General features: G+C 41.1%; 2 protein-coding genes across 2 annotated transcripts; one reads left to right on the top strand and one right to left on the bottom strand.

Annotated features, from left to right (window-relative positions):
• Nucleotides 1-2,377: 2,377 nt before the first annotated feature.
• On the bottom strand, nucleotides 2,378-6,163 carry LOC133407388 (heat shock 70 kDa protein 1-like). The gene is made up of 3 exons (XM_061685208.1): nucleotides 6,122-6,163; nucleotides 5,291-5,468; nucleotides 2,378-5,006 (listed from the first exon to the last, which is right to left on the bottom strand). The coding sequence occupies exon 3, from the start codon at nucleotides 4,975-4,977 to the stop codon at nucleotides 3,046-3,048; it is 1,932 nt and encodes a 643-aa protein (XP_061541192.1). The 5' UTR covers nucleotides 4,978-5,006; nucleotides 5,291-5,468; nucleotides 6,122-6,163; the 3' UTR covers nucleotides 2,378-3,045.
• Nucleotides 6,164-12,168: 6,005 nt separating this feature from the next.
• On the top strand, nucleotides 12,169-14,174 carry si:ch211-39i2.2 (DNA damage-inducible transcript 4-like protein-like). Its single transcript, XM_061685956.1, has 2 exons — nucleotides 12,169-12,449; nucleotides 13,395-14,174. The coding sequence occupies exons 1-2, from the start codon at nucleotides 12,344-12,346 to the stop codon at nucleotides 13,835-13,837; spliced, it is 549 nt and encodes a 182-aa protein (XP_061541940.1). The 5' UTR covers nucleotides 12,169-12,343; the 3' UTR covers nucleotides 13,838-14,174.
• Nucleotides 14,175-17,882: the final 3,708 nt, after the last annotated feature.

The following is a 17,882-nucleotide window of genomic DNA, read 5'->3' as shown; positions in this document are numbered from 1 at the left end:
ACTCTCACTCTTTTCTCGCGCATGGAACAAAGCAAACGCCGCAGGGCCTCTTTGTTGATGTGCTAGTTGATCGTCACATTAGGTAAACAGTCGTAGTTTGTGGTTTTGCTATCTGGGCCTTTTCTGACACACGTCGTAGGCCACATACTCTCCAAGATATCCCTTTTGATGTTTTGGTAATGGTATGGTATGTAGAATATATTTAAGCATAATGATATTTAATTCTAAAGTATAAGTATGCTATCGTTGAAGTTTCCAATTAACTGTTTTACAAAAAGAAGTAAAGTCTATTATTATCATCTCTTGATTAATACGTCAAATTTTTGTTGTTGTGATTGATGCATTTTTGCCCCATCAGAGGAGCCCGGTGAGATGCTCAGATTTGGGTTTTAAAAAGGTTTAAATTGAGTTTGAAATTCCACATTAATGTTCAAAACGGCTGTGGTTAGCATTGTGATGAGCATCCCCGTGATCCTCAACAGGATAAGCGGTAATGAAAATGGATGGATGGATGGTTAACATAACTGCCAGACACTTCTGAGGTTAAGTTAGAATCTTCCTCTGTGGTTTGTTTGTTCAACCTGCTGTTTCTTTTTCTGGGTGCTCCGGCTCCTGCCCGCATTCCAGAAACATGCGTTTTCGGTTCATTGAAGACTCAAAATTGTCCTCTCGCCCAAGGTCAGGTGGGATACACTCCAGCTCACCCGTAACCCTCACAAGGATACAAGCTATAGAAAATGGTTGGACGGATGTTCAAAATGTTCAAACGCTACTGAAATCGAAAGAGCCAGAATTCAAGAACGTAATGATGCTGAACGGACATTTTCTCTATGACAGGGGGAGTAATAATTGCAAAACACTGTTGCTAAATAAGAAAACTAAAATATTAAACATTCAGTATGATACAGTGCAGTGCTGCACCACTAGAAACTACAAACGCAATAATAATCATGTGGTTTAAATAATACCTCTCTGATAGTGTAGTTTCAAACTGGGCATTATTATCTTTATCTTATTAAATGGTACCTGGTTGGCATGGGTCCCTAAAATTTAGGATGTTTCATGCAGTGCAAACATGGAGCTATCCATAACGTTCTTTCAGCAAACCACCTGGTCAAATAGGAGAATTCGGCCATGAAGGAAAGCACGGTGACAGCGTCATCTACCTGTAAAACTTAGTTCCATGGCATAGTCAAAATTTCAGGTTGTCACAGACATTCTTTTTGACATTGTCATAGTCAGAAGACAATTAAGAGGTCAGTGAATAAAGTGAGGTCAAATTGTTTGGCATATGCAGAGGTCTTGTGTTGAGATATGATAGTTAGATTGAGATCATTTACTAAAGAAACCAAACTTTTAAACTCATTAGCGAGTTGGTAAACAAATCCCCTCTACACGGTCCTCGTTTAGATGAACATATGCTGAGGACCTCACATGCTGTCTATGACCATATTAAAGGCACTTAAGGCCCTTTGAGGATATTGCGTATTAAACTTGCAGTAACAGGGACTTTCCATGCAGTATACAGCTTGTACTTTTAAAGCTTTTGCTTACAGTTAGTAATGAGGATGTAAATATGTATTCTCCCCTCCAAAAGTAATGGAACTGTGAGGCCACTTCCTGTATTTTTCCTGTAGACTGAAATTAAAACATGAATGAAAAAATTGATCAACATTTCATCTTTTATCCACAGGGATTTACACAATTTAGAAAACCTTTTGTTTGGATCCACCCATTTTTAATGTGACCAAAAGTATCAGAACCTGTGACGACAGGTTTTTATTGTTGTTGTTGTTGCTCAGGTCTGTTTGGCTCCATTGATTATTAAAATAGTGAATGTGTTTTCTCAGTTTCAGATTTTGGTTTTGTCTGTAAGGAGTGCATTTACAGATCGAGGCAAAACCAACATGAAAACCAAAACAACAAGGGGGATCACTAGGGGCAAGAAGGGAAGATTTTAGACCAGCTTAGCCAATTTCCAGACTTAAAGTCAATAGGGCCTGCAGTTTACCCGATAAAAATGTGACTGAAGGGACCAGCCACCTAGAAAAAAAAAAAAGAAAAAAAAAAAAAAAAAAAAATCACAATTGAAAGAGACTACGATGAAAGTCTGCAAAAGTATCATAAAAGTGAGGAGGCGGGCTAGACACGGTTTTGGTACTTTGGTGGACCGCTGTACCCCAGCGCATTACAAATCATAAATCTGTGCTTGCGTGGGTGTCACCACACTTCAATCCATTCCAATCCAAGCGGGATACTGCGTACAAATTATGCAAAGCGGCGCCAATAGTCTCGCATGGTGACGTCATATATGCGGGAGACTCAGCGAATGAATGGGCTGATTGAAAAGAAATCTATCAATTTTGAGAGACACACTCAGGCAGACCACCGTGATACATGATATTGTGTTGAATTTTGTATTAGTTCATTCTTCAAGCCATCTGACTGTATTTTTGAAAAGACAACATGACAGTTAAAATGGAAAGAACGATTCATCGATGCATTGATACATAAACAAACAGGCATAGATTGTTGTATGGACACACCTCAGACTTATAGAACAATAAATATCAATAAATATATCCATCCATCCATTTTCTGAGACGTTTCTCCTCACAAGGGTCGCCGGCGTGCTGGAGCCTATCCCAGCCATCATCGGGCAGGATCGGGGTACATCCTGAACTGGTTGCCAGCCAATCGCAGGGCACATACAAACAAACAACCATTCGCACTCACATTGACACCTACGGGCAATTTAGAGTTGTCAACCTAGCATGCATGTTTTTGGGATGTGGGAGGAAACCGGAGTGCCTGGATAAAAACCCACGCAGTCACGGGGAGAACATGCAAACTCCGCACAGGCGGGGCCGGGGATTGAACCCCGGTCCTCAGAACTGTGAGGCAGACGCTCTAACCAGTCGGCTACTGTGCTGCCCTTATAGAACTTATTTATCAAATTAATTTACATGACAAAGTATACACTACAATAGTTTCAACATTTAAATAGTAACATTTATTTTCGCCTCTGAGATGCAACAAATGTCCTCAGTCCACCTCTTCAATGGTGGGTCCCTCGCCGCCAGGCTGGGTACCAGCTCGGGCCTGCGCCCCGCTGCCTCCCGCGGGCCCCGCCCCCTGATAGAACTTGCTGATGATTGGCTGACACACTCGTTCCAGCTCCTTTTGTTTGTGTTGGAGCTCGTCTTTGTCGGCCAGCTGGTTGTTCTCCAGCCAGTCGAGGGTCTGCTCACACTTGTCCATCAACGTCTTCTTGTCCTCCTTGCTCAACTTGGCAGCCAGCTTCTCATCCTGCACGCTGCTCTTCACGTTAAAGGCGTACGACTCCAGAGCGTTCTTGGCGGTGATCTTGTCCCGCTGCAGTTCATCCTGAGCTTTATACTTTTGGGCGTCGTCCACCATCGTCTCGATCTCCTCTCTGCTCAGACGGCCTTTATCGTTGGTGATGGTGATCTTGTTCTCCTTGCCGGTGCTTTTGTCCACCGCCGACACGTTTAAGATGCCGTTGGCGTCCACGTCGAAGGTGACCTCGATCTGCGGTACGCCTCGCGGAGCCGGGGGGATTCCGCACAGCTCGAACCTTCCCAGCAGGTTGTTGTCCTTGGTCATGGCCCTCTCGCCTTCCAAGACCTGGATGAGGACACCGGGCTGGTTGTCGGCGTAGGTGCTGAAGCTCTGTGTCTGCTTTGTTGGGATGGTGGTGTTGCGTTTGATGAGCGGCGTCATGACTCCTCCGGCGGTCTCGATGCCCAGCGACAGAGGCGTCACGTCCAGCAGCAGCAGGTCCTGGACGTTGCCCGAGGTGTCCCCTGTGAGGATGGCGGCCTGGACGGCGGCACCGTAAGCCACCGCCTCGTCTGGGTTAATGCTCTTGTTCAGCTCCCTGCCATTGAAGAAGTCCTGAAGGAGCTTCTGGATTCTGGGGATCCGCGTGGAGCCGCCGACCAGGACCACGTCATGGATGTGACCCTTGTCCATCTTGGCGTCCTTCAGGGCTTTCTCCACCGGCTCCAAAGTTCCCCTGAACAGGTCGGAGCACAGCTCCTCAAAACGAGCTCTGGTGATGGAGGTGTAGAAGTCGACGCCCTCAAAGAGGGAGTCGATCTCGATGTTGGCCTGGGAGCTGGAGGACAGCGTCCTTTTGGCCCTCTCACAGGCGGTACGCAGCCTCCTCAACGCCCTCTTGCTCAGGCTGATGTCCTTCTTGTGCTTCCTCTTGAACTCAGCCACAAAGTGCTCCACCATGCGGTTGTCAAAGTCCTCTCCGCCCAGATGCGTGTCTCCGGCAGTGGCTTTGACCTCGAAGATGCCGCCGTCGATGGTCAGGATGGACACATCGAAGGTGCCACCACCCAGGTCAAAGATGAGGACGTTGCGTTCTCCCGACTTGCCTTTGTCCAGACCGTAGGCGATGGCGGCCGCTGTGGGCTCGTTGATGATCCTCAGGATGTTGAGGCCTGCGATGACGCCTGCGTCTTTGGTGGCCTGCCGCTGGGAGTCGTTAAAATAGGCGGGGACTGTGACCACGGCGCTGGACACCCGCTGACCCATGTAGGCTTCGGCCGTCTCCTTCATTTTAACCAGCACCATGGAGGAGATCTCCTCTGGGTAGAAGACCTTGTCCTCCCCTTTGTGTTGCACCTGAATTTTGGCCTTCCCTCCGTCAGCAACCACCTTGAACGGCCAGTGCTTCCTGTCCGCTTGCACCACCGGGTCGTCGAACCTCCTTCCGATCAGTCGCTTGGCATCAAACACCGTGTTGCTGGGGTTCAACGCCACCTGGTTCTTGGCGGCATCGCCGATGAGCCTCTCGGTGTCGGTGAACGCCACGTAGCTGGGCGTGGTCCTATTGCCCTGGTCGTTGGCGATGATCTCCACTTTCCCGTGCTGGAAAACACCCACGCAGGAATACGTGGTGCCGAGGTCGATGCCGATGGCGGCGCCTTTCGCTGAGGCCATTTTGTTTGTTTGACTGTCAAGATGCTTGTCTGTGAGGGGAACAACATTACAGCAAAACATTCATTATGTTTTTTGCTTGATTTTACTTTCCTATCTGCTGCCAGTATTGCAAATGAGAATTTGTTCTCAATTTCCTTCCCTAGATAAATGAAGGGTAAATAAAGAACAATAAAAACATATGTTGAACATAAGAAGGTATTCAATATCATGCAGTCCAAATACATGACAACATTCCTAAAAGTTCATCTGAATTCATTGATATTTGATGGTATGAATAAAGTGTGTTTTATACAGAATAAAAATGCCAACTTACACTTAAAAGCACTCTGTGGGTTCTCTGCAGCTTGTGGAGTTCTTGCGACTCTTCACTTCTGGATCTTGTTCTTGTGTTTACGGGCTGTGCCATAGTTTCTTTTATAGCCGCGGAGCTGTCACTCTGGACACTTCCAGGCGTTTCTCCAAAAAGTGTCGTCACCAAGAAGTGCAACTTCCTGTTTGAATTTCCAAGATAAAACACATCCGGGGTGGATTTCGAACCATGGTAACACAGATGTACCGACGATAATCGTATTGTGAAGGCAAGGACGGATTACAGCACTAACCATTGACGTTAGTTTCATTCAGAACGCTCTGGAATTATGGCGATGAAGCGAGAAGAACGAGCAAAATCTCGTCTGGAGTTAGGTTTTGGAATGACGTCGTTCATTAACGAGACGCTTATGAAATACATATTTGTCTCGTTAATAAATGTGGTATTTATTTTATATTATTTCTGATCAACCAATGAAATTATGAAACTAATACAACGATGTGCAATTAACATCAATAAATTAACACGTCAAGAAATGTAACATTAAAATCAGGATATAATTTTTTTGTCATCATATGAGTTCCCTCAGTGGGCCGTTATGACTTAAATTATATAAATATATAGTTTCATGATCATATTATTGCACTTTGGCCCACTTTGCGCAGTCTAAGAATATAGAACCTGACGTATTATTTTCCACTTTAAAAGTATAATCTGTATTTATTGGATTGACTGATGTTATTTTTCAAGTTAGAATCTAACCCTTAGATGCTATGTTAATTATTATTTTTTTGTTTAATTGTACAGTATTAATATTTCGGCATGCCCGCTTACCTTGTGTTGTTTTCATTATGGAGACTACTGAAATAACTCCCTTGTAGATGAATAAAGTACCAATCTACGGTATATTAAAGACTAAAGAAATATTAAATAAGCATTACAGGGAGACGCAGGAAACACCTAGAATACCAGGCGTCACCAACAATTTTGAAACTGACAGCTACTTCTTGGGTACTGAAACTACTTCTAATACTATTGCTACTCATGTGGTCCTTGGGTAACCTGGTGTCCTTGGTGACCGCTGACCTAGAGGCTGCTAGGAGGCTGATCCAGACATGACAAGGACAACAATGTATTTTATTAGTACATAAAAAGTCATCTGACAAGCCACCTGAAACCACACTTGTTTATCAGGCTGCAACTGTTCTCAGTGGTTGCATCAGACATGTCATTCTTCTTGAGACCCGAATATAATACGAAAATGTTGGACTTGATTTGGGGTTATGCTTGCTCATACATTTTGTTTACAAGATTAATTACAAACAATGGAGCATTGTAAAACATCACCGTAGTTGACCTGCATCAGACAGCAGTTGCTTTTAAAACAAACAAACAGAAACACACATTTTAAGTTATAGTATGTACAGTATTTACTGGAGGAATGGCATCCTGCATAAAAACGCTGCCAAACAAAGCATGTAAGTGACTAGATGTGGCAACCTCTGACGGGACAAGCCGAAAGTCACAACAACATTTACTTTGAACACAACAACAAATATTATTCAAAGCTCGGTAGAATGCTGTCATCTGTCCACTCCAAATATAATTGACTTACGTAAGACGTGCCTGTTCCACATGATTGTTAACATTCTTAATGGCCACGAGTGTAAACATAAGTTAACCCACAGTAATACACGGCCGTGCTAAAAAATATTGGCAACTTTGCGGTGCCAATATTTTAAGCCATGACAATAAAAGACATAATGCTTTTTTCTTGACTGTGTGACATGAAATTAGACTAAACATTTCCTGTTTTAGATCCATTAGGATAACCGAAATTATTTCTATTCGCTAAATGTCAGAATAGTGAGAGAGAGAAAAATGTAGACACATTTTTATAATAGAAAATACAGTCTGACTGTATGAGGGGCAGTCAAAAAGAAATGAGCCCAATTTAATTCAAGCTACTAATAATTGCTTCCCCCCCACACAGTAATGTTCACGGTTCATAGTTTAAATACTTGTTTGAATTTTTTTTGTTTTTGTTTTTTGTTTTAAGTTTTGTTTAAGCCTGTGGTTTTCCTGTCAGCCATTTTGGAAATTGGGCCATTGTTGGTTGTCCATCAGAAACAGAGAGCTGTGGTTGAGTTTCTTGCTTTGAATTGGGAACCACCACTAAACATTTTTCTAAAGGCTGCAAAACGTTTATGCTGTTAGGGTTAAGTCATCGATGATGACGGTGATGTCATTAATAGTGACTCTGCGATCTTCTCTGATGAGTGCCTCGACCCAAGCACTATTCCCAGGATTCACCGCTGAAGATGGTCTGCCGCTGCTTTGCATGTCACGGAGGTTACTCAAAGCAGCCTCTTGTTCTTTGCCCTTGAGCCTGGACACCCATTTTTTTGGCCGTGCTGTTGCCTATTGCAACTTCCCCATAAATATTTTGCAAACTTTTGAAATTGTTTATGTGTGGTTCCTCTTCCAGAATAAGAAATTCAGTCAGAGCTCTTTACTTTTGACTGGCATCCAGCAATGATGTAATTTTACCTTTTTTTTAAAATAAACAAACAAACAAAAAAACCTTCAAACAAGTATTTTAAACTACAAACATGAAAATCTCTGAACTCAGTTAGCCAGTCAGAGCTACTCACTAGCTGAGTGTGAGCAGCTCATTTAGCAGTTAGCAGCAATACTCGCCCGTATCCAAGCTACTTTGCCATCAAAACTCTTAGAATGCTGCAATGACTCTGGTACGTACGGTAAATCCACAGAAAGTCCTGGGGCAAATTTGTTTATTCTCAGGCCAGTTAAGATCCCTGACAAAAGGTATTGTGACATACTGGAGTCTCACAACTAACAGTTGTATAGTATATTCATCTTATTATCGGTTAACGTTCTTCTGTGACTAAGCCCTAGCGAGGTTTTGCAAAAATTGCTCACATCCTACAAATTTAGGCACTAAGGAATATTTACCTCAAACTGTGCTGTGAGATTCCAAGTTGTTCAACTACAAATTTTAAAAAAAATTATAATTTTCTGTTGTTGTTGAGCTGCAGATGCACGAGGTCTGACGTTAACTACACTGAGGGATGACGACTGAGACAGGTCTGACTTGTTCTCTACCAATCATTACATTGTAAGCAGCTGACATGAGCTGACACTATTGTAACAATGACTGTCAGTGTCCCAGACTGAACTGACCGAGCCAGTTTAATAATTTTCTTTGTGATATGGGATGATTGGAGGTTGGAGGATTTGATGCTGGTTGAGGGTTTTCCAAACATTTCGTCTATGCTATAAAACAGCAAAACGTTTTACTGAGTCTTCTTGTTTCAGAGTAAATTTCAAAGGAAAGAGAAAATTAATTTCATGGAGATCTGCAATGTTTTTGTTGTTGTTGTTGTTAAACTTGCAATTTATGATGAACACCAGTGGCTCAGTTGTTAATGTTTAAATAAATTCCTATTTAAGTCATTTAAATCCCTGAGAATGAAATGACCTGGATGAATGAGAATATTCAGACATGTTTAAGAAAGGGTTTAAAACATATAAAGCCGGTTGAGTTCCTTCATTTAATGACTGAAGAGACATTTTTTGAGTTAATTACTGTCCACTCCTGTGGAAGAGCCTTCCTGATGACATAGCAGCTGCTCATGACATTCAGTTTGTTTAAAAAGCAAACTTTGATTAATCCTCAGTATTTTAAAAGTCAGAGTGCAAAGATTTTTTTATTTTTAATTCTTGATACCTCTAGAAGCCAGGATGTCTCAAAATTTGGAACATTCTGGAGTGCTCAGTAAAGCCAATTTATGGCTGGCAACTTGCTGTAAATGACGTGTAAGTATTACAAAACATATTGACAATGCAAATATGAATTTTAACCAACCGCCATAATATCCTTGCACTCTGACCTTTATAAACTGCTTTGACATTATAGTTTACCTATTTCTGCCCCCATTTTTCCAACCTTGTTTCTTGTTGTTGTTGTTTATTTTTTAAGTCACTCATATGCATGCCTTGAAGATCCTGTTTTCATGCCAATGTTTCTTCTGGCAGCTACATGTTTCATTTCAGACATTTTCTGCATAAAACCATTCGTGGTATGAGTGGGTGTGTCTTTTTACACTGCCGTTCACTGTAGAAAGCACTTTGTGCTCCAACTGTTTGTATGAAAAGTGCAATATAAATAAAGCTTGATTGGTGAAGATTTACACTCCTGATACAAAAAACAAAATATTACATTTAATATTGGAATCAGACCACTATATGTCACATAATACTCCAATTCCTTATTCCTTTTGGTACGTGTCCTGTCCATGTATTCTGTCAGTTGGCCTGTGATTTTGTGAGAAAAATAACTTTTCACTTGATCATTGGTGAGCACCGGTGATGTCAAAGGAGGAAAATGTTCACAGCCAGTGACGCAGCAGTCTGGTGCTTTCCATATTGTCTTCATACGATTTCTACTTCCGGACTCCATGAATGTACAGTTAAAAATGTTGGACAGGTAATGATTTTCTCATTATGTTTTTTGAAGCGACATCCAAGGGTGTAAGGTGCCATGTTGGAAAAATGACACAGGCAGTTGTGGGCTGACGTTAAAGACAATTTAGTATGAGGAGAACATTTTCATAATTATATAGTATAGGCAACATAAAACAGACCACAAGTAAATAACGACTGTATTTGTGAGTAAGCTTTTGTATCAGATAGGTGTTACTCAACTGTGAGTAAGGCAAGGCTAACGTCGCGGGTCTGGACCTGCTAGGATCACGCGATCGCAGCCTCGCCGCCATCTTGTGTGGAGGCAGGTAGTAAAATAGAAAAGGCAATGTTTTTCCACAAAGTTATTGCTTAACAAAAAGCAAAAAAAGCTGTTTCAACAACTGTTAGAACATCTTGTAACATTGTTGTTAAATCATCACTGTTTAATGAAAAGCATGTGTCTTAAATGGTGCATTATTATTGGACGTTATTTATCCAGGAAAAAAAAAATTTATCTGGATATTGTGTATGTGTAAGATATTGAATCTTGAAATATTCAATTGAGTGAGTTTTTCTTTCTGTTTATGAAAGAAAACTATGATTGAGTGGGAAAGGTGATCTGTATGGACACACGTCAAATCAATACAAAAGTAATGAAAAGTTGCAAAGTGGCTTTCTGGATTTTACCATTCTAATGGGTGTAATGGACGTGGTGAACTGCTTTTAGACCCCCATTTGTCAACAGAATGTGACTTTATAATGCAAGCACTTTCTTCTGCGTGAAACAGTACACAATTTATTGACTTTGCTTCTTGAGTCTCTGAACATGTCTTTCCTTTCCTCCAGCTTGAGGTCGTAACATATGTTTTATTAAAGACAGACACACTAGGCAACACAAATGTGATTCATTACTCTTTACAATTGTGATAAAATATTTACAGTAGCTTCTTTAGTACACTAATTGAAATCACCCAAATTGTATATTTTAAAACATTTTTATTATACAAATTTGAATCCGAAAATGGCAGTTTACTGAGGAAAAGTTGGGACGGTAGGCCAAGTGTTTTTGACAGTGAATGTTTAATAACTCACTTTCTAATTATGCTTCATAACTAAATCGGGATACCAGGAATTAAAGTATACTTTTTAACTGTTACCTTAAATCGTGGATATGAAAACTGTCTATAGGGTGTGCACAAAGTCCATTTACAGAAGTTCATTACAAAAGCGAAGAAATGAACAAATCTGCAGAAGTTATTCCAAAACAAGGACCAACTACTAAAGTTTTTTTGGGCCCTATTTAATACACCTCTAGACGGCCCCCCTTGATCCATCATGTCTCTCTCTGTCCAGACATTTCTTGTGCTATGCACAAATTTGACAGACATGACGGCGGATGTCTTCCATACTTAATTCTGTAGTCTTGCTGAGTCTCTGTATCCTATTTTGTTTCAACACACACGCAGACAAAGAGGCAAACTTTGTGCCTTTTCTAGAGGAGTATCATTTTTTTTTAGATGTTTTTTTTAACAGGACGACTGAAGGTCAGTTGCAACGAGACAGACTACATGCGTGTGAATGAAAGGGAGGAGAACGTGCAGGAATTCAAATACTTTGGATCAACTGTTTTGAGCAATGGGCAGTGTGAAGGAGAGGGGAGCCAATTTAGGGGGTGCTCAAGAGCAATTTGGTATATTTTAAAATCATATTTAGGAATCACTTTTACTACATTTATATTTTCTATAAGAACAATTATTTACCAAGTGCATGCTTCTGTATTTTGCGCATGGATTCATTTTAAATTTCTTCTAAATGACCTGATAATGAAACAGTTTAACAGGGGCAATTCTAAGGGTCAGAGGTTTAGGGGTCCTGAGCTCCCGGCCAGGCAAGACAAATTTCACTGTTTTGAACATTTGAATGCAATGTCATTCCCGCATTTATGAAAGAGAAACAACACTTTTTGAGAAAGTCTGTCAGTTTTGATAAATGTTTACATAAATGGTGCTGTATTTTTGTTGTTACAGTATTACATGTCAACCAAGTGCTGTACGGTTATACACTTTACTGGCTTGCTTAAAAAGGATGTACAGTATAAATAAAATAAAAAAAAATCTCCCAGGTGTGAAAGGTGCTGGGATTCAATCAGGGGCTGCTCGAAACGCCTATGCTATTTAACATTCGGGAATCGAAATGGTTCAACATGACAAACAAAGCCTTCACACTGGAGTTAGGAAGGGATACAAGGAAGTGTGATAGCGAGTGTGACTTTCTCACTGGTGTTGTACCTGGCTGTAATGTTGCGTGAGACACTTGGGGAACTTTCTAGAGCTCGAAGCCCCGCCCACACGCGTCCGCGCTCAGCTGATGCAACAAACTCCTGCGCTATAAAAGCTCATCCGCGCTCTCTGTCTCTGTCAACCGCATTCAATATATGGAGAAGATACAACCCAAACGTGAGGAGGAAACAGCGGTGTTGTACAAGCGCGAATCGGGAAGGTGTACACCGTGGCTGTTCTCTTTGGAAAAGGGCTTTCCGTCTTGGGAGAGCAAGACAGCGTCGCGGACATGATATCAACGTACTCTTTCAGGCTCGCATCGCTGCGGCAAGAGGGCAGCTCCGGCCGACGGGGAAGCATCGACAGCTGCGACGAGACCGAAAACGCTTTATATTGTAAGTACCGCTTTCAACACGAGTTTCACCTGGGGTTGTTGGAACTAGTTTATGGCGCGCAAGGAGCACCAAAGCGAACGCTTTCCTGATGTAGGTGATGCGGTTCTTGAATCAGCTGATGTCATGCTGGCTCCTGATGGACTTTTGATTCTGACGACTCTCTGCGTTCATGGCGTATGCTCGCAGCAAGAATGAATAGCTATTTTAACGGCATAATACCGTTCATACCTGTAGTTGAAAGTCCAAACTATAGAGGCCATATACTTTTTATTTTATTTAGTTGAACTCCTCTCTCTCTCTCTTATAGTTATAATAATTATAGTTTAGAAATAAAGTACAAGTACTTAAAAATAGGGAGTTACTATTTTCAATCACCCGGTAGTTGGCTTTATTGGCTATATCATTTTAATGTGGCAGCATTGACTCACACGGTCAATTGGGCTCTTATTTTTAGCAGTAAAAGAAACCTTTGTGTGTCATCTCAATTTATACATTTGGTAAGTCACTAAATTGCTTGAAAGTTAAAAAAACCTGACCGGAAAGTCACTGTTTAAAGCACAGGCCACTAATTTATAAATGCTGACAGATGGCTAATGCACAATATAGACTGGAACAAATGCAAGTAAAGAGCAACGTTTAGCTGGATCTTTCTCCAACTACAGTAATGTAGTTAAAAACTTCACTACAGTGAATTCTGGGTTCCTGGTTCCTGTAATGCTTTTAGCTGATTACGTTGCCGTAATCAGCTAAAAGAACACAAAGGCATGTACTTGGTTAGACTGTGCGGATGGTGACCTCCAGTTGAAAAAATAAAACATTTGCACCTAGCTAAAGTATTAAATGTTGGCATTGAATTGAAAAGCTTAACCATGATAGCTGGGGGTTCAGTTTACTTTTTTTTTGGGGGTGTCACTAAAGATACATGATTTATGCTGTTCTCCTCAGATCCCAACATGGATGCTGGTTTGGAGCACAAGGAGAGAGTCCTTCAACAAGATCTGACGCGCCGCATCGAGTGCTGCCTGACCGAGGCCAAGGCTTCCGTCCTCCAGTGCAAGGTGTTGCTTCTCCCCCGCCAGATGACCACTAGGGTCAGTCGTGACGTACTTCGTTCCTCCACGGATGAGCCATGTGGGCTGCGGGGTGCCTCCATCAGGGTCTACGTGGAGACCAAGGATGGCCTCAAGTCTTTGGGGTGTGTCCTCCCCGACTCGAGTGTCACCCCGACATTTGAACTATCAGTCTTGTTTAAAGTGGACGATGATGGCTGGAAACCACTCAAGCACATCTTTGAGAGCAGAAAAGTGTTGAAGCTGAGACCAGAGTATAAGCTGATAAAGAGGAAGCTCTACTCTTCTGCCAGCCCTGTCATCCATGAGTTTAACTAGAACACAGTTCACCAAACCTCGAGGACCACATCAGAAACCCTGTGTTCTGTGTCTGAATGTTAAAGATCATGTCTTACAAATCGCAAGGTTCTGAAACTGAACCTGTCATTTTGTTATATTTTATTTGTGTTGCTATGAGTTGAATATATGAATTTGCTCAAGCACAAAGGGTCAAACTGCTTGTTTAATTGTCGTATGCCTGTAACTAACATGACCGCTAATTTGCACAAATTGTTGAATGTTTGAAGTGTACACTAGATGCATCCCATCGGGAAGGGGCAGGTCTCATTCCTTAAAGTTGCTATTTGTATTTATGATTAATAAAACATTTTGGTCACGTTTCTCAATTTTTTTTGTAAACAGTACCACATTTTAAAATGTAAGCTATACCTAATCTATATAGAGTGTTGGGGAGATTAATTTGGAAATGTCGTTGGTTACAATTACATGTTACCCGGTTGAAAATGTAACAGTAGTGTAACTTTCAATTTCTCAAAGTAATATAACTAATTACATTTGATTAGGTTTGAATGCATCCACAGGACTAAAAAAAGTGATTTAAAACTATAGATCATTTTTGGGAATTAACCACAAATTTGTTACTATACAAATAAAGCATGAAATACGTTTTTTTTTTTTTTTTTTTTAAAGTTTTTTGTATTCTGTGTGCAGCATGAGGAAAACATACCATGTTGATCTAATGACAGATGTGCATTATTTAGACAATATCGCTTCATATGACAACCCAATTGTTAAAAGCATCCAAAATGAACTGAAGCTAAAGTTATCATTTAACATGCTAGGCATGAAAACACACACACACAAGATTGGCGCTTATTTATAATGTGTGTGCTTGCAGTTACACCTGTGTCCTTAGGTGTGACGTAGACAGCCCTTTTACTGCCGGCAAACGCTCTTTGCATTGTACTAAAATGTTTGGCTCCTTTCGTCTGTATTATGTGTTTTCTGTATTTCCAACCCTGGAACGTCTTGTGCGCCTCTTACATTGTTATGGCTCAGCTGCCTGCTGTACCATTAACAAGTACATTGAGCCTTGCTAAAGAATTGCATATAACCAGAGAGCCAATCACAAGCCTCGGCTTTAGAAGACAGAGGTATACAGTATATGACTAACTATTTGAAAAATCTGAGCTTTTGCTGAGATTTTTCATTGTTAGTAAATTATAATCATGGAAATTTCACAAAGCAACTTTGATTACATATTTTTCCACAGTAATGTAACTGATTACAATTACGTAAATTTTGTAACTTAATCTTGTTACATTACTCCCCAACAGTGTGTAAATATCATGTTACAGTGGAATCTCTGAAAACAAGCCAAAACGTGCTCGTCGACCTCCAATTTGTTCAAATTTTGAAATAAAGGAAACAGAAATCATCTCAATATGTCAGTAGTCTATATGAGGTGTATCAAACTAATTTTAAGCCGTAGGCCACATTCAGCGCAATTTGATCTCTAGTGGGCTGGAACACAATATTTGTGGCTTAAAAAGCCATAAATAACAATTAAAAAATGTCCCCATTGTTTTGGTGAAGATAATTACAAGAACTTTTGGAAAATATTAGCAATTTGAACTTTTTTAACAAAACGATTTAAGTAGTAGTAATCAGTGAGCATGTATCCTTTGTAAATGTTTCCAATTAGCGGCAGTGCATAGAAAAAAAAAAAGGTTCCACGAACCCAACCTCTTTTGAACTGACACTTTTGACTGAAATTTTGTAATATTCAATGTCTTAAAATATTTCTACAGGAGGTATTTATTTGCACCGAACTGTAGTGGAAAGGTGGCACAGCATTTTTTATTAGTGTGCGTGTATGAGACTTGGCATGGTTTGGCCTTCACAAGAACATCAGTTGTTTCAGAGTCGTTAGTGCGCCCTCAAGTGGACAAAATTAGCAACAAGCTACTTTTATTGAAAAGGATCAGTGAATGTGTTCTCTCACCCTCACGGGCAGGATTGGACCCCCTGACAGGCCAGTTCTGGCCGGCGGGCCATGTATTTGACACACACAGTCTATATCACTTGTCCTCATTAGGGTGTTTGATGGATGAGCTAAAGCCTTTGGCCCAAAGGTGGAATACACCCTGGACTGCTCGCCAACCAATCGCAGGCTGCATATCGATAAACAACCATTAACACTCGCCCACTCCACAGAGAGAGGCCAAAGCTGAGATTTGAACCCAGAATCTCAGAACTGAGTGAGGCAGATGCATAAACCAATCGCATCATGAAACCAATTTTACTATAACATTTTCACTTAAGCAAGGTGTGTTAGTGGTTAGCACATCTGCATCATAGACCAGAGGGTCTGGGATTGAATCTCGTCTCAGGCCTTCCCATGTTCTTCACGTGTGTGCATCGAATTTTGCTTCCTCCCTGATTTAAAAAAAATACACATGCATCTACAGTATATGGAGACTTTAAATAGTCCATAAGTGTCATTGTGCTTGTCAATGGTTGTTCGTCTGTACGTGCCCTGCGATTGACTGGCAAGCAGTCAATGGTGTACCTTGAAGACAAGTAGTATAGAAAATGAATTGATAGATTTTCACACAAGTATACAATGGTGTATTGTTCTTATTTTCTAGTGTATGTTCTCTTAAAACCGCTTGTTGGGGCTAGTCCTTTTGGAAGACCTGTCACTCCCCACCCACTCCTCCCAAAAAAGAAAAAAATAAGTTAAATGTGCAGTGTTAATCTAACTGACCTCTCATCTCATGTAAGAAAAGAGAACACCAAGAGTTAATCCTACAATGCTATCTTAACTGAGGGATGGTTCCAGGTTTTACGACCTCAGGGTGTGAGACTTTGAAGGTTGAACTGAACTTAAAGGCAAAGCATTTAAATGTTATCCAGCACATTTTGTAGAGTGTAGTTTAGTGTATCAAGTGCAGTTGATCAATTGACTATGACCTAAACAGACAAAGTCTTTGTAACTTTAACCAAGAGTTAGTCAGGGCGAGAAAAGCAACACTTCTGAAATCATCAGTAAGAACTTCAACAATACTGTTTGCTGTGGTTGACAAGCTTACACCCCCCCCCCAAATAAGATAGAGCAGTCTTTAAATGGTTCATGTCCTACCTGAAGCAAAGGAGTTATTTTGTAACCATTGGAAGTGTTCAATCTCATCGAATGGCATTGACCGACTGGGTCCATCAAGGGTCAGTTCTCGGAACCCTTCTGTTCAGCCTGTATATGCTACCCTTAGGTCAAATTCTTCATAACTTGAATTTTGACTATCATAGCTATGCAGATGACACAGTTATATCTAGCAGTGTCTCCAGATGACTACAGTTCAATTGAGGTGTTGTGTCACTATCTAAAACAAATAACTGGATGAGCCAAAATTTTCTTCAATTAAACCACAACAAAACGGAGATAATTGTTTTTGGCAATAAAGAAAGAGGATTGCTGTTAGTAAATACCTGGAGTTACTCTCTTTAAAAACCAAAGACCAAGTCCGAAACCTTGGTGTTCTGACTTTCAACAGTCATATATCAAATCAATTACTAAAACTGCCTTCTAGTGAAGGCTTGCATGTGTCAAGCAGACCAGGAGAAGCTCATCCATGCTTTTATCTCAAGTAGACTTGACTATTGTAATGGTCTTCTGACTGGACTCCTCAAAAAGAGCTTTAAACAGCTGCAGCTCATTCAGAATGCTGCAGCTCAGGTTCTGACCAGAACAAAGAGGTCTGAGCATATTACTCCAATTCTAAAGTCTTTACACTGGCTTCCAGTCAGCTTTAGAATAGATTTTAAAGTTCTGCTACTGGTCTATAAATCACTAAATGGTTTAGGTCCTCTGCGATTGGCTGGCAACCAGTTCAGGGTGTACCCCGCCTCCTGCCTGACGATAGCTGGGCTCCAGAACACCCGCGACCCTAGTGAGGAGAAGCGGCTCAGAAAATTGATTGATGGATGGGTTTAGGTCCTGAATACATGAACGAAATGCTAATGGGATATGAACCCAGTAGGGCTCTGAGATCGACAGACTCTGGTCAAATAGTGGAGCACAGAG

The sequence above is a fragment of the Phycodurus eques genome, chromosome 9, assembly GCF_024500275.1.
Source record: "Phycodurus eques isolate BA_2022a chromosome 9, UOR_Pequ_1.1, whole genome shotgun sequence".
NCBI classification, from domain to species: Eukaryota; Metazoa; Chordata; class Actinopteri; order Syngnathiformes; family Syngnathidae; genus Phycodurus; species Phycodurus eques.
The sequence above is the reverse complement of the archived record's forward strand: the minus strand, read 5'-3'. Positions and strand labels throughout refer to the sequence as shown.

Excerpts from the sequence above, each read along its gene's own strand:
- LOC133407388 (XM_061685208.1), bottom strand. The coding sequence starts at position 4,977 with ATGGCCTCAGCGAAAGGCGCCGCCATCGGCATCGACCTCGGCACCACG.
- si:ch211-39i2.2 (XM_061685956.1), top strand. The coding sequence starts at position 12,344 with ATGATATCAACGTACTCTTTCAGGCTCGCATCGCTGCGGCAAGAGGGC. Across the intron at positions 12,450-13,394 it reads GACCGAAAACGCTTTATATT|ATCCCAACATGGATGCTGGT; the intron begins GTAAGTACCGCT and ends TGTTCTCCTCAG.